Source organism: Archocentrus centrarchus, chromosome 9 (assembly GCF_007364275.1).
Source record: "Archocentrus centrarchus isolate MPI-CPG fArcCen1 chromosome 9, fArcCen1, whole genome shotgun sequence".
Lineage (NCBI taxonomy): Eukaryota > Metazoa > Chordata > Actinopteri > Cichliformes > Cichlidae > Archocentrus > Archocentrus centrarchus.
The window spans coordinates 11,994,000-12,016,059 of record NC_044354.1 but is presented as its reverse complement, the minus strand read 5'-3'; the positions used below and the strand labels follow the sequence as shown (position 1 = coordinate 12,016,059).

The window sequence follows — 22,060 nt, the reverse complement described above, 5'->3', positions numbered from 1 at the left end:
TTCACAGAGATGCAGAATTTACTAGATTGGTTCTATTTTCCTTGAGTTGTTTTCATTGTGTTTTGGATACTGCGATCACTGTCCAGATTTCTGTATCTGTTTACCTGGCCCAAATCTTGTTTTTTCTCTCTTTGGCTCTTTACCTAAAACACACACAAACTCCTGTATTATTCTCTGAATGATGCTCAGAGTCAGTGGCTCAGTATCGTGCAAGACTACAATACTGTGCAAAAGCTCTGAGCCACCCATCATGTCTTTATGTTTTCCTTCCAAGGAGCCAGACCTTTGTGTATTTTTTTTTAAGTTTTCATGAAGTCTTTTTAAGTTAAAGTTTTTCTTTGGACATTGGCTGTTTTTTCACTTATTTTCTGTCCAGTCCTTGTACCTGATCATTTTCAGGGGAATGTCTTTTGTTAAGTCACCTAACCCTGACCTATGAATCATTCGAACGTTAAAAAAGCACCTAACTCAAGGGATAAACCACTGTTTTGTCTGCACATAACAAAGAACTTAGGAAAGAACCATTTTAAATTGTATGCTTAATTTTTCCCATTTTTTTTTAATCTATGTCAACTGCCAAAGATAACACAGTTTGGCATAAAATAGTATTTTTGCAAAAACAAGGTGATTCTCATATTCCGCAAGGTGAGACTTACCTGAAAACCTCGCATATTTCAGCATGAAAACAAGCAACGTGGAAACTGGACAAATGGAGGACAAAAGAAGTGGCAGGCCTAATAAAAAAAAAACTATAGTAGATGAACAGTACCTAAAAGTCATGCCCATAAGAAATCCAGCAAAGACCTGACACAGGACACAGGAGAAAAACATCTGGCCCGTCAGTTGATCCAGCTATTGTTCGCCAAAGTTTCATCAGAAATGGCCTCAGTGGAAGGGTGGCTGTCAAGAAGCCATTCTTAAGGAAGGGAAACAGGGGGGAAAAAAGGCAGTCTGCCAAATAACACAAGAACTGCACTGAAAATCAGTGGCAACAGGTTATGGAGTGATGAATCCAAATTCGTCATCAATCAGTACAAAGGAGGTCAGGAGAGAGATCCAGTGAGTGTTCACAGCCATTTGTAAAACAAAGTGGAGGCTCTGTCATGGTTTGGTGCTGCATTTCAGCCAATAGTGTTGGGGATGTTGTCAAAATTGATGAATTATGAACACAGAAAAGTACCAGATATTGTTCCACAATGCAAAACCAGAAAGTGTGTGATTGGCAATGACTTCATTTTTCAGCATGACATTGATCCCAAACACACTGCCAATGCAGTAAAAGCAAACCTGGATAGAAAAACACATAATGGAACACTATCAGTCATGGATTGGCCTCCCCAGAGCCCGAACCTCAACATTATTGAAGCAGTGTGGGATTATCTCGACAGAGAACGGAACAAAAGACAGCCAAGAGAAGAACTTTTAATGTCCTTCAAGAAGCCTGGAGAACTATTCTTGAAGAATAATTAAATAAATTACAACAAAGCTTGCCAAAGAGAGTTCAGGCTGTGTTGAAGAATAAAGGTGGTCATACCAAATATTGACTTTCAAGCTTTGTGCCATCTCTGCTTTTGCCTTAAATTCTGTATTTAGGGCCCGAGCACGAAATGTGCGAAGGCCCTATTATAATTGCTCTGTTTATTCCATTTATGTTTGTTATAAATCACTCTTGGGCTGCATGGTGGTGCAGTGATAAGCAGAAGGAAGTACCTGGTTTTGAATCCACCATCTGGTCGGGGCTTTTTTGGGTGGAGTTTGCATGTTCTTGTGTCTGCATGGGTTCTGTCCGGGTACTCTGACTTCCTCCCACAGTCCAAAGACATGTAGTTAGTGGGGTTAGGTTAATTAGTGATTCTAAATTGCCCATAGCTGTGAATGTGATTATGAATGGCTTTCTGTCTCTTTCTATTAGCTGTGTGACAGACCGGCAACCTGTTCAGCGGATGGATGGATGGATGGATGGATGGATGGATGGATGGATGGATGGATGGATGGATGGATGGATCACTGTACCTATTCCATTTTTCTAGCAAAATTTAAAGAAATGAGGGGTGGCAGAAGACTTTTGCACAGTGCTGTATGTGACAGGGATTCTAAAGTGATCCTGGCTCTGACACTGAAGAAATACTTGAGTTTCTTCCAGCTTCTTTCCATTATAAATTTGAACAGATGTACCTAAAGACTTTGAAGTATAATAGAATGTTTTGAATATTGTATTATCTGATTATGTAATAAAATGAGGATACAAAATACATAATGAGAATTTTGCCTGAAAATGAATTTATATTGCCCAGTCTGGACCGACAACAGTAGACGTAAAGCTTAATGTGAGAACTGAAGGAAAACATAGCAAATCATGTCTGGGAAAAGTGTGTATTATGTTACAAAACATATTAATTGCAATTTATTATAGAGTCATTTGTAACTATAATTAGAAGTTTATTTTATCTGGAACAAAGCTGCTGAGTGTACCGTTTATGTTCTCATGGTGTCTTGCACCCTGAGATGCACTTATAGTAATTACTCAGCACAAACTAAATGTAGCTTCTTATTTTTTTCTTTCTGTCAGTCCAGATGATTTTTAACACTGTTCCAGCTGCCTGCCTGGGTATCGCTCAACAATGCTGGCTGGCCTAAAGATGAGTGCTCTTGGCTTACAGTAAGATATTTTTGGCAAGTATCAAAGAATAGTTAAAAAAAAAAAAAAAAAAAAAAAAAACAGAGACAGATGAGCTTAACACAGTGTTCTTGGCTTGGGAATATCTATGGGCTAGCTTCACAGACCCCTAATATTTTTGGAGATTTTTTTGGCAAAAATAAGAGGCTAGAAAAAGACAGGCAGAGACAGGTGTGTGAAGCTGGTATTAGGATATGAACAGTGAACACAACAAGCCAAGGATGATGGCCATCAGCTTTAGATGATCTTTGGCAAACTACTACACACCCGAGAAAGACAGAGACAGGTGAGCCTAGTTTAGTACTCATAGCTTTGGCAAATAATCAGAGGCGAATAAGTGACAATGGCAGCTGCAGAGAGAGAATCTATTAGTACTGTAGCTGCAGAAGGTGTGAATTTCTGAAGCTACAGTACACATCTAACATGTTCTAATTCACTGTTATATACCATATTTTCAAGGCTTTAAGTGGGCCTTTATTTTATTTTAATTATATATTTTTAGTAAGAACTTTAATAAACCTTCCCTCTTATTTATATTTGCATTTGAGTTTAAATTGGCATTTAGTGTTAAGGTGGGACATATAGAATCCTGGCTGGTCTGGATCCTCAGCGGTGCTTTATTAGGCTGTTAAGTGTTCATGTTGGCCATCACCAGACGCTGCTCAGCATTATCCAACAACCATCTGGCGTTGATTTCTTGTTATGCGTTGAGATAAAACTCTAAAAGTTCATTTTGTTCACATCTGACTTAAAATATAGAACTTGGACTGACTGCGTCAGTTTACTGCCTTTAAACTGAGAGTTTATATATTCACATGTTCTTACTCTTTCAATATGCCACTTTGGTGATGCCTTGTTTTCCACACATTCACACACAAACACATCATTCGAGCCCCTTTTTTGGCTCCAAAGCATATCAGCAATCCAAATGTCAGAGTTGGTGCATTAACCGGTGTATTTTCTTTTTTACTTCTCACCCAGTGACAGCTAGGATAGACTCCAGCACCCGCACAATGGTGAATTGGTTAAGTGGTTAAGAAAATGGCTGGATGAATTTTTTAAAACCATGCAGCTTTTTGTAAACAAGGAATCTGATTTAGTCTTTCCTTCAAACCCAGTCATTCAAACATGCTGTTCTTGTTACATGGCAGTCTGTTCCAAGTAAGAATGCCATCCATACTGGGTTTCAAGTGTAAGCTAAAAACAGGCAATACATCATTATATTAAAGTATCAGTGTTGCCTTCAAACAGGTAACTAACACATATCCCCCATAAATAAAATGACCAATTATGTAACTCATGTTTTCTCATATTTCTTAGATGAGAGGCAATTATTCTGGTATGTGCGCACAAACGCACTTTAAGATTACATTGCAAGAAACATATGAGAAGGAGAGCAGATATGTAACTGGTCTATTTACAAATTTATTTCTATTAATTTAAAAGAAAAAACTAAAATAAAACTGCTAGGGATAGCCATTAATTTGGTACTAGACTGTACCTTTACACTGAGGTGCAGCAAGAGACTAAGCCATAACTGATTTCTGTGCATATGTGTATTTCTGTGCTTGTGTTTGCTGGACGGACACGTGGCTGTACACAAGCCTCGGCATATCCAGTACAACCCAGGGATTGTGTCTCTGTTTTCAGAGAACACAACATAAACAAAATGAAAACGTATACTCCATCTCGACGTAATCTTCCCTCACCCAACCCCGTCCCTGAGCACAGGCCAACCTCCAAGCTCAAAATAAACCAGGCAGCTGCTTGAGTTTTATTTTATATGAGCTCTGTGCATGTATGTGTGCTTGTGTGTGACTCTGTCTGTAGGGTTTGTGCGCATGGAAGGCGTAAACGGTTAGGTGTGCACACCTCCTGCAAAAATATGCAGTGAGGCCACTGCTGTTCTCTGTCAATGGAGAGTGAGTGTGAATTCATTATAGGGTGTTGAGGTGAGCTAAACTTCCTTTCTGACTTATGTGTACCCTTGTGCATGTGGGGAGGTGTCATTGCCCCTGCAGTAAAAGATCAATACCACATCACACACAAGAGATTTAATATCTGATTTTGTTTATCTATCCCTTATTATGGCCTATCCATGTGGCTTTCTACATTAATGCATAAGAGCTTTTAGAAATGCATGTCATGACCCCATTATTGAGAAACACAGCAACAAAGAAAAGGCTTGTCAAACACTCTTAATTATCCTGTTTAAAGCACTTTCAACAGTTGGAGATCTCCACTCTGATTAAAAAAAAAAAAAAAAGTGGAACCAGCACAACTCAAAAGCTGCTTCAAATCATTTCTTCTTTGCATGATTCATAATGCACTTATTTGCTGTGTGTTCCTATGTAAATGTTGGTGGGTACATCAGGTCAACTGTGTCTCATTTTCTCCCCCTAACAAGCACATCGGGACCTTGACACTGTGCCATTACTAGTGAAAAATCCTCAAACGCACACATGAACAAGGGTCCATTAAATAGTCAAATGGGCTTCGAAAGGACTTTACTGTGGGGAATAAACCATTTAGCCAGACACTGGCAGCTGAAGTGTGTAACAGTGAAATACAAAGGTGGTTTTGTTGAGGCTCAGGGTAATTGGTTGAAATGAACAGTTTAATACTTTGGTGTTTGCTAAAGAGGTGAATTTAAGTACTGAAACTTTGTGATTACACTTCAGCAGTGGGACCCCTTTTGGACAAAGTCATCAAGCAAGAAGGAAATGTCCTTCTGCCTTAGTAATTTCTAAAATAAACAAAAAACAAAAACAAAGTCTAACTCAATTATCTTACCTTTTGCTTCCACCATGGCCTCAAATTTCCAATTCAGCACCACCATCCATATCTAAACCTTTATTACCTTCACCTTATCTTTCCTTGACTTACCCTACTTTTTCTTTGCACATAGCTTCCCTCTGCCATCTTTTATTTTTCTCTCTGACTTGCACTTTTTCCTCTTTAATGCCTCACTCTTCCACTGGCATCTAGTCCTGCTTTTAAGAAAGACTCAAGAATGAAGTTACCACAAATTAGTTATTTGGATAAAACAAACCATTACTAAAACTCCTGTAACTGCTTCAGTCACTTTTAATGCAAAAATACAAACTGTGTGTAACATGAGCACATATGGGTTCTATTTATCATTTGTAACTCTAAATGTTTAGAAATATAGTAAATATTTCCATTTTGAACTGATGGTCAATGTCAGGACTCGAGGAGGAAGAGGACACACAAGCGGTGGCTGATGAAAGCAAGGTGCAAGTTTATTTACAGTGATTGATAAAGGTGCAAAGACAAGGGGGTCCAGGAAGGCGAGGGGGGAGGCGGCTGAAGCGGGTCGAGAGGCTGAAGGAATTCCCAGGTGGTGAGGGGCCAGCTGTGGTACGGCGTGGAGCGGCGGGTTGACGAAAAGCCGGGGTTTCCGAAAGGACGAGCAGGAACTGACACGGGGATCTGAAAAAGGAGCGAACACGAAGAGCAGGTAAGTAATATACATCCACGAAAGCGAGAGTCACACCAGAGAGCCGGTACTAACTGAGAAGTAGTCAATGATCCAGCGAAGAGTGATGGTCTGCTGGCAGCTTAAAAAGACCCTGCCTGATGGCTTGATCCGTAGCAGGTGTGGTGATCTCCGCCCTAGGGAGGCGGAGACACCGGAACCTCCGCTGTGGCCCGCAGGACAAACACACATGTATACAGACACACACACACGCAGACCCTCCCCCTAGGTTATGACAGTACCCCCTCCTCAACGGGAGCCTCCTGGCGACCGAAACTTCTCGGGATGGCGCCGCCGGAACTCCCGCACCATGGCCGCATCCAGAATGTTAGCTCGGGACACCCAGGATCGCTCTTCGGGACCGTAGCCCTCCCAGTCCACCAAGAACTGATAACCCCGCCCCCGACGGCGGGCGTCCATAATGCGACGGACGGTGTAGATCCGCTGGCCATCGAGAAAACGGGCAGGAGGAGGTGAGGCAGCTGGAGGGCACAAAGGACTGGTGGCAACAGGCTTAAGTTGGGAGACATGGAAGACGTTATGGATGCGCATGGTACGAGGGAGTTTGAGGCGGACAGACACAGGGTTAACGATGGAGTCGATCTCGAAGGGCCCCAGGAAGGTGGGGGCCAGTTTCCTAGACTCGGCACGGACTGGAACATTTTTCGTGGAGAGCCATACCTTTTGGCCTGGTTGGTAGTCCGGCGCAGGGGTCCGATGGCGATCAGCGATGCGTTTGTTTTGCTCCTTCGTCCGAAGCAGAGCTGCGCGGGTGGACCTCCATAGCCGGCGACAGCGGCGAAGGTGATGCTGGACGGAGGGAATGGTGAGATCCTCCTCGATGGCAGGGAGGAGTGGCGGTTGGAAACCCAAGGAGGCCTCGAAGGGGGACACCCCTGTGGCGGAGGAGGAGAGAGAGTTATGTGCATACTCAACCCACGCCAAGTGGGAACTCCAGGTGGCCTGATTGGTGGACGCCACGCATCGTAATGCTGCCTCCAACTCCTGGTTGGCCCGTTCCGTCTGCCCATTTGTCTGGGGATGATAACCAGAGGAGAGGCTCACCTTGGCTCCGAGAGATGTACAGAACTCCTTCCAGACCTGAGATGTGAACTGGGGCCCCCGATCCGACACGATGTCTTCAGGAATCCCATGGAGCCGAAAAACGTGGGTGGTGAGAAGCCGGGCCGTCTCCAAGGCGGAGGGGAGCTTGGGTAGCGCAACGAAGTGGGTGGCCTTGGAAAACCGGTCGATAATGGTCAGGACCACGGTGTTTCCTTCAGAGGGAGGAAGTCCTGTGACGAAGTCCAGAGCTATGTGAGACCACGGTCGCTTAGGGGTGGGTAAGGGCCGGAGGAGACCTGATGGAGGTGACAGAGAAGGTTTATTTTGTGCACAAATGCTGCATGCTGCCACGTACTCACGGGTATCCTTAATCAATGTAGGCCACCAGAAATAACGCTGGAGGAAGGCCACAGTGCGATTGGCCCCGGGATGGCACGTGAATTTGGCTGCGTGTCCCCATTGCAGTACGCGGCTTCGCACTCGAGAGGGAACATAAAGGCGGTTGGGGGGTCCCGTCCCAGGATCTGGTTCAGTCCGTAGAGCTGCCTGAATGGCGGATTCGATCTCCCAGGTGATGGCTCCAATGACGCAAGAGGGAGGCAAGACAAACTCTGGCTGCGAGGAGGAGTCCGTGGAGCTGAACTGTCGGGACAGAGCGTCGGGCTTGACATTCCGTGACCCAGGTCTATAAGAGATAGTAAAGTTAAATCGGGTAAAAAACAAGGCCCACCTGGCCTGCCGGGGTTTCAAACGTCTGGCGGTTCGCAGATAGGCCAGGTTCTTGTGATCAGTCCAGACCAAGAAGGGATGCGTCGCGCCCTCCAGCCAGTGCCGCCATTCCTCCAAGGCTAGTTTGATGGCCAGCAGCTCCCGGTCCCCTACGTCGTAATTCCGTTCTGCCGGGGAGAGGCGGCGAGAGAAGAAGGCGCAGGGTCGGAGGCTACCCATGGACTGTTGGGACAACACTGCCCCTACCCCCACGTCGGACGCGTCCACCTCCACGACGAATGAGTTGGATAGGTCAGGTTGGATGAGGATGGGTGCGGAGGCAAACCGACCCTTCAGGAGCGCGAAAGCCTCTGCAGCGGCGGGGGTCCATCTGAAAGGAATCTTGGGAGAGGTGAGAGAGGTCAGAGCATGGGTGATGGAGCTGTAATCTTTAATGAAGCGGCGGTAGAAATTGGCGAAGCCCAGAAAACGCTGCAGCTGTTTCCGATCCGCTGGCTCGGGCCAATCCAGGACCGCTTGTACCTTAACTGGGTCCGCCTTGATCTGCCCTTTACCAATAATGTATCCCAAGAACGCCGTGGACTCCACATGAAACTCGCACTTCTCCCCCTTCACGAATAGACGATTCTCCAGTAACCGCTGCAACACCTGCCGCACATGTCCCTGATGCTCCTGTAATGAGGATGAGAAGATCAAAATATCATCGAGATAGACAAACACAAAATGATTGATGAAGTCCCGGAGTATGTCGTTTACGAGGGCCTGGAACACAGCTGGCGCGTTGGTTAGGCCGAAGGGCATGACAAGATACTCGAAGTGGCCGAGGTGAGTGTTGAAGGCAGTCTTCCACTCGTCTCCCTGCCGGATCCGGACGAGATGGTAAGCGTTCCGGAGATCCAGTTTGGTGAAGATGGCTGCCCCCTGCAGGAGCTCAAAGGCAGAGGTGAGAAGTGGCAAAGGATATTTGTTGCGCACAGTGATTTCGTTCAGACCGCGGTAGTCAATACAGGGCCGGAGGGTCTTGTCCTTCTTGGCCACGAAGAAAAACCCCGCGCCCATGGGAGAGGTGGAGGGTCGAATCAGACCGGACGCCCGAGCTTCGGTGATATATTTTTCCATGGCATCCCGTTCCTGCGGAGAGATGCTGTAGAGGCGGCTGGAGGGGTAGGGCGCCCCCGGGATGAGGTCGATGGCGCAGTCGTAAGGCCGGTGGGGAGGCAGGGAAACAGCCCGGTCCTTATTGAATACTTCAGCGAGGTCGTGATAGATCGAGGGGACGCCGGACAGGTCAGGTGGGGTCCCCTCCCCCAAATCGGTGGACCGAGGGAGAGAGGGAGTTGCGGATCTGAGGCAGCGCTGGTGGCACCGCTCACTCCAACCCGAGATGCTGCGATTCGCCCAGTTAATCTGTGGATTGTGCAGTTGCAACCAGGGAAAGCCGAGGACGATGGGCGTCTGTGCAGAGTCAAACAGGTAAAAGGAGAGCCGTTCAGAGTGATTACCCGACAGAGTCACAGAAAGCGGTTGGGTCTTGTGAGTGATTTCAGAAAGCTTGGCGCCGTCCAGAGCGGAGACCAGGAGAGGCGTGGGTAGCGCTGTGGATGGAACACCCCACTGCTGGGCGAGGGCACGGTCCATGAGATTTTTCTCAGCTCCGGAATCGAGGAGTGCCAAGACTGTGTGACTGCCTGATGGAAGATTTATCCTTGTCTGAAGCGTGAATCTGGGCAGGGAGGAGCATGCGTTAGCTTGACCCGCCAGTATCCCCACCATTACTGACGGGCGCGGTCTTTTGGGCAAACAGGGCATGACGCGATGTAGTGGCCCTTTTTGCCACAGTAGATGCACTCCCCCGCCTCCCATCTCCGTCGTCGCTCAGAGAGAGACAGCCGTGCGCGGCCGAGTTGCATGGGTTGCTCCTCCGCGCCGCAAGGGGGCGCCGTAGCCGAGCTGTCGTCCGCTAGGAGGCTCCTCCGGTCCGCGGAAACCGCCCGGCGAGGGGCATGCTGGGAGTTGTAGTTCCTCGGAGTCCGTCGTGCTCTCAGGCGGTCATCTACATGGATACACAATGAAATCACGGCCTCCAAGGACTGAGGCAAATCCCTAGTGGCAAGTTCATACTTGAGATCATCATTAATATTGTTCAGGAATACTCCCCTGAGCGCCTTTTCCTCCCAGCCGGCCTCCTCCGCGAGGATCCGGAAATCCACGGAGAAATCCGCCATGCTCTGTTGTCCCTGCCGCAGGCTGAGCAACTTCTGGGATGCGGATTCAGGGCTGGTGCCTTTATCAAACACCTCCTTAAATCGAGACAAGAACGCAGGGAAAGACAGATCGGGGTTTCCCCGTAACACAGCGTGCCCCCACTCTAATGCTCTACCGCGGAACAGATTGACCATAAAACCAATCTTTGCACAGTCAGAAGCGTAGGCATTTCTCTGTTGCCGGAAAACGAGGGAACATTGGGTGAGGAAACCTCCACATTTCCCTAACTCACCGCGGAACACCTCCGGGATGGGCAGGGCTTTCTCCAACGCTACGGCGGGCTCGGTCGCGGAAGCCAAACCAGCCGGCGGATCTGTCGGCGGAGGGGATAAATCCTGGTGACGGGGCGTAGCGGATGACATGGTGGATTCCAACATACCTCGGAGATCGGCGAGCTGTTGGGTGGCTGCGCCCAGCTGACTGGAAACCAGACGGAGCATATGGTCGTGACGCTGGAGGGTTTCCTCTTGAATAGCCAGGGCCCGATGAACCGGATCAGCGTCCGCGGTGTCCGGTTTTGGCTGGATCATTCTGTCAGGACTCGAGGAGGAAGAGGACACACAAGCGGTGGCTGATGAAAGCAAGGTGCAAGTTTATTTACAGTGATTGATAAAGGTGCAAAGACAAGGGGGTCCAGGAAGGCGAGGGGGGAGGCGGCTGAAGCGGGTCGAGAGGCTGAAGGAATTCCCAGGTGGTGAGGGGCCAGCTGTGGTACGGCGTGGAGCGGCGGGTTGACGAAAAGCCGGGGTTTCCGAAAGGACGAGCAGGAACTGACACGGGGATCTGAAAAAGGAGCGAACACGAAGAGCAGGTAAGTAATATACATCCACGAAAGCGAGAGTCACACCAGAGAGCCGGTACTAACTGAGAAGTAGTCAATGATCCAGCGAAGAGTGATGGTCTGCTGGCAGCTTAAAAAGACCCTGCCTGATGGCTTGATCCGTAGCAGGTGTGGTGATCTCCGCCCTAGGGAGGCGGAGACACCGGAACCTCCGCTGTGGCCCGCAGGACAAACACACATGTATACAGACACACACACACGCAGACCCTCCCCCTAGGTTATGACAGTCAAACACAACAAGGAGTTTAAGGATGTCAGTTAGGACTCAAGGAAGCTGTGTTGTGTCCACAGCCCATAGACTCCGTGATTAATCAAGAAACTATTTTATAGATTGTAACCCTGCAAATTGAAAGGAGTGTGCCAAAACCTAACCAACCATCTCTCTGAAAGTCTATTTGCATTCATGTGCGGTATGTGTGTGAGCGTGCTATGCACACATGTGCGCCACATGCCTTCCTCACAATAAAACAGCCCATTTAGCAAACAAGATATTGGGTGTTTTTATTGGTCCCATCAAACAGGATTCAGTTTGACGCTGACGATAAGGATGGAAAAAACTATTCACTGAAAAAAACAAAAGAAAATCCCTGAAACTCTGCTTCATTTTTCCACAGCTGACCATATCAAATCCTAGTATAATTTTATGGAGATATAGGAACCTAAACATTAGTGACATTAATGTGCAGATTTCAGGTAAACAGCAATGAAAAATTCCTCTCCCTCATTGTTTATGTGTTGTTTTCTCCCCTTTTTTAGCTTCTTTTCAGTGTTTCTATCAAGCTTTCTTGGCAGGAAAGTAACAAAAACACTGGTTGTGTTTCAATAACAAGGCCACCAAGGCTCCAAAGGTCAGGAGCCAAAAGTGTGTTTTGAAAACTATTATTCATAAAACAATACAAAGTGCATTCCTAGACCACAAGAACAATTCAGGCAAAGACAAAAGACAAACACTTCAAATTTGTATCCATTTAGCAGCATTCTTTGACTGTGGGAAATGTGTTATTTTTTTCAGTCTGTCAGGAACATGTAAACAGATAAACAAAAACATTTTAGTATTGAAGTGTTGAAATTCTAGCTGAATCACTGACCTTTGAAAGCCTGCAGATTCTGTCACCCACTCTCCTAACCACACTGTGATAAGGTAGCAGACTTACAGCAATGTAAGTGAATTCAAACAGAGACTGACAGACACAGCTGCAGCAAACTTACATGCAGAGATATAAACCAAAAAGTATGGCTTAATTTGTATTTATGATAAAACTTCAGTTCTTGTTCACTGATCAACAGAACTGATAAAAGTAGTAGCTTAGTAGTAGCTGATGTCTTTCCGTAAAGTATACAGCCAGTAAGCTGTAAATATTATTTTAGCAAGAAACCCATCTCAAAAATTGCTTGATAATACTTATCTTTAATCTGCTGCTCATCCCAGTGACTTTTTTTTTTTTTTTTTACATTATGCACAGACTTATTAATTTGAACTTTTCCAGCTGGCCTAACTTTTCCTTGCTCTGATCAGTTTAAAGTGATTGATCTGAGCTGGGATAGACGGAACAGCAAGAAATTTCCACTGATGTTGTTTTGGCACCTGCTGCCTGCCATTTTGGCACCGCTTGCTTCACTGTAATGTTTTCCCCCCAAGAAATAAGGAAAGTCTCACAGACAACTAAGTGAACGTTCGTGTGTGATGATTTCCCTAGTAACCATGGTATTTGCGTTCATGCATTTACAGTTAATAAATCCCAGTTCTGTTCCAGCTTTTTACTGGATGGAGAGGTCAGTCAATGCCAGGATAACTTGGCTCTTTATATTTGCCATTCTTTAAAAAAAAAAAAAAAATGTATTGTAGCTTCATGTCAGTTTCACAGTCTTGTAGAGACAGCTTTACTTTTACAGCTTTCCACTTCTTGTTCTTCACACATCTGCTGTCCATCTCGTCTCCACACCACCTCTTTGGAAAACGAATAACAACCAGTCTCCCATTCAAAATACACACATACAGACACCACATGTATTGCTGCATCTCCTCACTGCTATCATTGCTTTTGCTCTTTGACCCAGTGACTAACCCAATCAAAATGTATGGTCAGGTCAAATAGGGGAAAAAAAAATGAAAAGACAAAAGGGCGATACCTATAAAAACTAACAGAAAGAAGGAATTGGATTGGTTCTTTCCACTATGCAAACCCATAAAAGATGGACCATATGTTGACCTAGGCATGAAACATTTTGAACACAGACTACGTCGATCAAAGTGCCAGTTAATGTCGGTGACCAAACACAAAGAAATCCAGACTCTTTGTAAATGGAGTCTGCAGCAAGGACAGACTGGTACAGGGACAATTGCTGTCAGTCTTTTGGGTGTCAAGTATTCCAGTGCAGCAGAAGCTGGAACAAACTGTCCCCAAAGATCACACAATTTTAATAATAAAATACTGACACATATTGAATCTGTTTTTTCAATCACTGATAAAATAACTGATACTTGAGAACAACTACGCACTGGGCTGATAATAGCTGAATTGGGTGCTTTGACGTGTTGTCTAACAACAACAAATTGTGGTACCATAAGAATGTTATATGGTGGAATATCTCTTAATCTTGGTACAGTAACTGCTTGATTACTGACTTTTGTTTACCTTGCTTATACAAAAACGGGCTGACGGTGCTCTGACTAATCTGCGTGTAACGATCAGGAGAATCAATCAGTGAGAAACCTATTGTGGTGATTTATCATTTTGCTGAGAGGTTGGATTGTGTGTTTTAAACACATTTTTAAAGTAAGGATAGAATGACTGCTACTGTTTCCTGCAAAAATGATTTTGGTTTTAACTTCAGTGGCTACATATCTTCCACATCGTTGTCAGCAAAACTTTGCGACTCGCCCCGAGCCATCCATCTTAGCCAAGTGTTATTCTAAGACCTGTTTCCCTCATCATAAACCAGAACTAGATTGTGAATATCTGTTGCTCACAGTAACACAAATACACACACTCTAGCCCACACTCTGACCTTGAGCAGCGGAATGCCTTATAATATTAGTGTGTGTGATCTTCACCACTCAACCAAAAGTAAACATCTTTGGTCTGTCATCATTTGAACACAAATTAGAGGACATGCTCAGTTAGGTTCAAATGGGTGAAAAGGGTGAAAAAAAAAAAAAGAAAAATTACCAAGAGAAGACAGAATGTAAAATCCAGACAGAGAGATGAGCAGAGATGAAGAGATACAAAAAAAGAGAAAAAAAAAGAAAAGAAAGCTGGCTTCTTGTAATAAATCAGCCTTTCTCTCTTGATCAGTAATCCAAAAGTACAAGTGTAGAAGCCTCGAGCATCTCACCGTGTTTAAATAAAAACACACATATGCCTACAAGTGCTGCCAAAAAAACAGACAATTCAAACCACATGAGAACCAATATGAAGCTACACACAGTGATAGTCTCACAGACACACACACACACACACACACACACACTACAACAGAAATTCTTGAGATAATTCAGCTCCGATGTACAGGATTCCACCAGACAGTGAGGAGTAAGCCCTGGGGGGGGGGGGGGGGGGGGGGGGGGGGGGGGGGGGGGGGGGGGGGGGGTGCTGGGCCACATGTTGATGCACTCTGTGTGATTTTAGCTCTCCTGCTTTCCTTCAGGGGATGGGCGATCAGGCAGAACTAATGGTGTTGCTGTGTGTCAGAGGTAAGATTATCTCCTACGACCACAGTGAACATCTGCCTGGATGCAGGATGTCTGGGGTAGAAAGGGGAAGCATGGACTTTAAATTTGATGCAGAAATGGGTTGTTTGGGAGTATCTGAAAGGGAGTCCGGGGATCCTGTGTTGTCATGGTGATAAATGTCTACCCGCTCAGGTTCACACATTAAATCATTTCAAGGTGATGCGGCTAGGTTTTGGCTTAACAACTACAGGCACACAGAGTGTGAGGTCATTGCTTACTTCTGCAGAGTGAGGCTAAGGTTGCCAGTGCAGCTCTTGATTTTGTTCTGGGCCTCCAGGTGGTTCATGCCCTCCGTGGCGATGCCATCAATGGAAAGAACCATGTCTCCAACAGCAATACCACCTTTAGCTGCCTTCCCGCCATCCGTCAGCTGCAGAAACACAAAAACCACAAATGACATGAATTGCTGGCAACATTGAGATTACTGAGCCGCAGGGTAGGTCAAGGTGACGTTGGAAGTCCACATTCACCCTGTATTTATCAGAGGATTTATGGATCCATTTTCTTACATAAGTATTTGAGAAAACTAATGAAAGGCCTAGGTTATGCACCACATGGTGGAGGGTCTACTGTAGACTCGCTGATGTGTTTTTAATAGCAGGAGCCTTCACGTTTAAATTACCTTTGTGTGTTCTTTATGGTGTGCTGTCTTAATGGCCTTACAGTTTGTTACAGAAAAGAGTTCAAAGGTTCTCAACCACAGTGTATCTGAGAAAAAGCAAGAATGAACATGCAAAGGGCAGCAGTCTAACTGAAAGGTTTTCATTCTGAGATGTCTGTGTCTTTAAGCAAAAAAACAAAACAAAAAGGAGCTTCACTGACACTTTCTTAAGCACTGCTGTGCAATAAAAATCAATTAAAGTGCATTTAGTCGCTGTAAAAAGCAATAATGCAATTATCTCCTATACAAATTGTTGTTAAAAAGGTGACAAATAGATAATGGGATGCTCCATGGTGTAGGCACATACCACATTTATGGGCTTTGAGGAAACAGTAATTATTAGCCAGACACGTCTCGCTTTACATACACTTCTCTTATCTTCGTGTTTCAGTGTAGTCCTTGATCTTTGAGCTAAACTTTAAATATGTAAACAAAGTTTAATTGCTCCACTCTGGAGGAAGTTGGTTAATTTGAACCAGCTGCAAGCAACAAAACAATAAATAAATAAATAAAAATCGGTGATTGGTATTGGATACCAGTTCTGCTGTTCAGCCGGGCTTCATCACACACGAATCCTGCACTTCTATTTTCTTGAAAGTGACATTAAACATTGGTTCAGAATTGTGCAGGAGGAAAAGCAGAAACAGTTTCCACACTTGTCCATTCATTTGTGAACAATGCTGAGCATATTTTGTAAACAAGCGTTGCAAGGCAACTAAGCATTTAACAGGCACACAAATGGGCTTGACTCCACATGAAAATATAATCAAATCAATTAGATTAAACATCTAATTATGCATTCTTGATTTTTGATTGTGCACAGTGTTGGATCTAGCTCTGTTTCCTGATCTGTTGAACTGCATTACGATTTCAAATCATTTGTTATCTAAGAGATGGTACATAGTGAGACAAGTGGGACAGATTAACATAAATGTACTTTCCGGGATGCATAGAAAATTGATCAAATGGTTTTCAGTAAAATATTACATTTGATGATTTTTTGAAAATCGAAGCTTTTCTGAGCTAAAATATGTCTTACTATCCCAAAGTCATTGTCACCATCACATTACACCAAAGCATTTTCTATAAACTGAGCATGTTCAATTCACAATTTACATAAAAACAAATATTGGTGAAATATTTATATCTAAGCGATTAAAGGAACTAACTGGCTTTTTGTATCTCGTGTTGTTAATCATACGTGACTAAACTGTGTTAACATCCTTAGAAAATAGAAACACATTGCAGATGGAGTTCTGCCCATTCTTGGTCACACAGAGGATCCAAGTGGGTCCAAAGTGGAGTGAGGTCATTTGTTTCTTTTGACACTATGAAAAAGGGCCACACAGACTGCTTCACCAACAGCACACAAAAAGCCGGCCTTCGTGGGCTTTGCTATTAGATGGCTCTTATGCTTGTTAACTATATATCACTTCAAGTGTAGAATGACAGTCAAGGATGAGACAGTAATATGGGGTTAAGTATGTTTCCTTTGCCTCTATCTTTGTCTCTCTCTCACACACACACACACACACACACACACACACACACACACACACACACACACACACACACACACACACACACACACACACACACACACACAAATACAGACAGACACAAGCAGGGCTAATAAAAGAGGCTCTGCACCCGGATTAGTGTTAAGGCTCTGCAGTCCCAACCTTTTATAGTCATATTAGCTCAACACACGCAACATCACTCACCACCGGTCTCAAGCACACAGGGCAGGAAGAGGAGAGTAATGAGGGATTGATATAACAATGATTAAAATGGTATGGATGGCAAGTAAGGAAGAAAGAGAAGTAAAGGGGAAAAAAAATGCTACTGAGTAGGTTTTATACGGCATGTTTTTGACCCATTTCCAGGGGTGTGTTCACGTTAACCACTCTGGCACTGTTATGGTCCAAATGCTCACCACAAAATGTTCTATTATATGTTTTCCCCAATTAGTGCTCAGGTCCTCCCCCCCCATACCCACATAAATTCCCTCTCCACATAGAGACACATTACCCACAAAACACTACTCTGTTTCTCTCGGAATAAAAGCAACCTGTTTCCATACAACAGAGTTGAACTGATCTTAAAGATACTCCATAAACAGTGAAGGTTTTGTGAACATTATTTATTTCAGTTGTATGAATTTATTACGTATGTCTTAAATCCATGTCTGAAGCAATTATTGGTGCTGGTAAGAAATCTGCTTCCAAAGGCAAACATTTGTTTGAAATTAATAATGACAACATTTTTTTCAAAGCTCAAAGTCATCTCAATGTTTATTTCAAAGAAAGTGCAACATAGCCAAGAAAATCAGAAACAGAAATCCAAATAAGTCAAGTGCTCGAAGACTGCCAGGTTATTTGATTAATGGCTCTGCTGCTTTGGTCATGACAGAAAACAGCAGCTTCAACACTACAGGGCTAAAACAAAGATGACACACACATGTATTACACAAATGTCACAATGACCAATCCTCCAGCTGACAGTTGAATGCTGAAATCTTGAAATGTGTTGTCTATTATCTCTTTTCTAAGTACCCAGTACATGCCTTATCCACCACAAAAAGTGCAAAACAGCTGGCAACAGCAGCGCCAGTCCTTTTGTTTTTTTGTTATTTGTTTTTTGGAACCACACCACTGTTTGACCAAAAGTTTGAACCATTGAGGTCAGAGGCTATGGGAGGGGCTGCTGCAAGAAATTCACTCAGAATTTGCAGCTTATGTACCTCCCCTGATGTTGAGCTAAGTAAAATTTGGTTCTGAAACCTGTCAAAATGTGGGCTGGCTATAGCAGACTGGCTCCACACTGGCAGTACTACCACAATGGTGGGAAAGAAGTGTAGCAGTAGTACCAAAGTGGTGGTTGATGCCGTAGATAATTGAGGGAATGGAATGGTTGCAAATGTAAGTTTAGCAGCACGTCAACATGTGGGGAAAAACTCCGCTTCTGACATTTTTTCGCCTGATGGTTGGGGCAAATTGTATAAGAAACAAGAATGAAATGGTAAGAAAGAGCAAAAGGATAAATCACCTCAAATTTATCTAACCAGGTCAAACACAATTATTCAGATCTGTGCAGTATTCCAGGTAACATTTCTCTTGATAATTGAGAATATTCATACCAATAAATGTTATCATTGCTTGTGAACTGTGAAAGCTACTTCTGTTGTACAGATGTACAACAAACAAAAGTTCACAATGAGTAATATCATGTAGTTTAGATCAACAGTAGATTGCTGTCTAAAAGTCTGTCAAAATATAATAGTGTGCATGCCTGTGAATTAGCGCAGTGCATGTCACAAAAAATAAAAAGTTTGCATAAGGGAATTTTAAAATACAAAACTTTATTTTGACATTTACTTGAGCATTTTCATGGTACCAAACTTGATTTTAAGAATTGTAAAAACTGAGCAGCACTGTAACACGTAATTGACTTATGTTGATAAACCTGTAGGAATGGGTCTCTTGATGAGCCATAAATCCAAAATAGCTGAGAAAAGAAAAGGAAAGGAAATAGTGGTTATTTATAAACTTGTTTGTTTTTTTAACTTTATGTCTACATAATACATTAATTCAATTCAATTTTATGTATATAGCACCAAATCACAGCAAACCATCGTCTCAAAGTGCTTTATATCGTAAAGGAAAAACCCTACAATAATTAGAGAAAAAACCCAACAGTCAAAACGACCCCCTATGAGCAAGCACGCGGCAACAGTGGGAAGGAAAAACTCCCTTTTAACAGGAAGAAACATCCAGCAGAACCAGACTCGGGGAGGGGCAGCCATCTGCCACAATGGTTAGGGATGAGGGGAGGGAGACACGACAAAAACAGGCTGTGGAAGAGAGCCAGAGATTAATAATAACTTATGATTAAATGCAGAGTGGTGTATAAGCACATAGTGAGTGAAAACTGGAGAATGAAAAAAACACTCAGTGCATTATGGGAATATGTTTTTTAGGTTGATGTGGAAATCTTTAGCATTTAGGTGGTGAAAAGAAATCAGCTTTTACAAGTTTTATTTTTCTTGCATAAAATCATTCAACATAGACTATTGTGCAAAAGTCACCCTTCATTTTGTTTTGCTTCCAAGGAGCCAGACTTTCTAGTAATTTAAAAAAAAAATTAAATTCAGAGATTTTTTGTTTTGTTTTGTTAAGCCATTAAACACTGACCTATGAATCATTCAAACATAAAAAGGGCACCAAAGTCAAGGGGTGAACCAGTTTTGGGTCTACACATACCACACCACTTAAGAAAGAACCAATTTTAAATTGTATCTTTAGGCACTTTGTTACTAGCATCCTGTTGCAAAAACAGATAATTTGTTCCCATTTCCTCAGTTGAATCTATGAAACATGCCAAAGATAACAGTTTGACAGGCATAAAATAGTAATTTTGCATCAACAAGGTGATTCCCAAAGAGCTATTAGCAGAAAACTTGACATTTCTCGGCATAGAGTGCAGTGTGTCCTTACAGAAATCTGAGGAAATGTGGAAACTGGAAAAGTGGAGGACAAAAAAAAGTGAAAAAAAAAACAATGATGAGCAGTATCTGAAAGTCATATCTTAAAGAAATACGGGGGGAAAAAAATCAAGCAGACCAGACAGGACCTGATATATGCATCTGGCCCTTCAGTTGATTCATCATAAATGCTCTCAATGGATCAGTGTCAAAAAGCCACGAAGGGAAACGGGGCGAAAAGGTTGAGGTATGCCAAATTACACAAGCACTATGCTCAAAATCAGTGGAAACAAGTCTTATGGAATGACAGCTCCAAATTTGACATTTTTGGTTCAAATCATCACCAGTATCTACAGATGAGGTCAGGAGAGAGGTCCAACAGTGAGTGTCTACAGACATCTGTAAAACGTGGTGGAAGCTCTGTCGGGGTTTGGGGTTGCATTCCAGCCGGTGGCGTTGGGGATCTTGTTAAAGTTGATGGAATTATGAACGCAGGAAAGTGCCATCAGATTTTGATCCACCCTGTAATACCATCTGGAAAGTGTCTGACTGGCAATGCCTTCATATTTCAACATGGTGATGACTTAAAAAACACACTGCCAATGTAGTAAATGCACACCTGATTAGAAAAACACATAATGGAACACCTCCCCAGACCCTCAACCTCAACATTATTGAAGCAGTGTAGGATCATCTTGACAGAGAACGGAACAAATGGCAGCCAACATCCAAAGAAGAGCTCTGAATGTCCTTCAAGAAGCTTGGAGAACTATTCCTGAAGACTAGTTAAAGAAACTACAAGAAAGCTACCCAAGAGAGTTCAGGCCATGATGAAGAATAAAGGATGTCATACTAAGTTTTGACTTTCTAGGTCATTAGAATTGTACAAACTCTGTTTACTGAAATGTGGAAACATTTCAGTAAGTTGCTGCACCTATTTTGTATTTTCCTAGCAAAATATAAAGAAATGAGAAGGGTGGCCCAAGCCTAAGAGTACTATACACCACCCTTGTGTGAAATTCAGCTGCCTTACTAAATATTCATGCAAAAGTAAAGGGGTCACTTCTTGTGTCATCACTTTTCCAAAACAATGAGAAACACACATGCCGTGTCTAAAAGCCATCTCCTACGAACTTGCTATTATGCTTCCAGCCATGTTAGATTTCAACACATATGCTGTCTGATTTAAGTGCTTTAAAAAAAAAATCTGGTTTCAACACATAGCAATAAAAACTCGAAGGAGTGCCGCAACATTGTCTGCTTTAAGCATACACTGACCAGTTTGAGTGCTTTGAACAATGCCTGCTTTCAGCACAAGGAGTGACAAAGATGACAGGCAGATGGTTCACATCACACACAGAGCTGAAGACACAAATACGCTGTAACTCAAACGTACACAAAAGCTGCTTCCATATGGAAGCCTTCAGAATTGACCCATTTTACTTCAGTGTTGCTGTTTAAGGACTGGAACTGACGCTATCTTTTAGTGATGTCGTGACAAGAAATTACCCTTCACTCTATAAAAATTTTGCTTGGGGCTTTTCTTTTATTAATGGCTTGTCTTTCCACTTATTTGCTCCCCTTAGTAATTATCTTATTTTTGGTTTTAACATTTTTGTAACATTTTTGCATAAAGTCCACCTAGCAACAAAATAAAGCATCAAGGCTTAATATTCATTCTACTCGCTACTATTCCTTAGCAGCACAATTCTAAAACCCCAGTACTGATTTTATTCTACATAATCCCTTCTACAGACAGCCAATTATCTTCCTATAAGAGCTACTGTACTGAAATTTCCAGAAATCCGCTTAGACACTACTAGCAAGGTATTCCCAGGCTCCCAGTTTTACCCATTAAATGCTAACATTCAGGTATTGTATATCATTTCTTCTGTTAAGAATTTGAATTTGCAACAGGAAATTCTCAGTTCATGGCACCCAGTCAAACCCTAAACTTACATGAGCTGCTCTGCTGCTGTTAATTTTCCTGCTGAAATTTTAATAAAAATTTTAATACAGAAATAATCTAAGAAAAAAAAAATACTTCTTAAACTGATTTTTTTTTTTTTTATTAAAAAAAAAAAATTTTTAAATACCCATTACATTA

The 22,060-nt window shown here is 43.2% G+C and overlaps 1 protein-coding gene across 3 annotated transcripts in view; it reads right to left on the bottom strand.

Moving 5' to 3' along the window:
• pdlim5a (PDZ and LIM domain 5a) overlaps positions 1 to 22,060 on the bottom strand; it is a 76,872-nt gene that overhangs the window by 43,056 nt on the left and 11,756 nt on the right. For all 3 annotated transcript variants that reach the window (XM_030737156.1, XM_030737157.1, XM_030737158.1), the window contains exon 3: positions 15,028 to 15,179. In XM_030737156.1, coding sequence (XP_030593016.1) covers positions 15,028 to 15,179 — 152 coding nt within the window. The remainder of the gene's footprint in view (positions 1 to 15,027; positions 15,180 to 22,060) is intronic.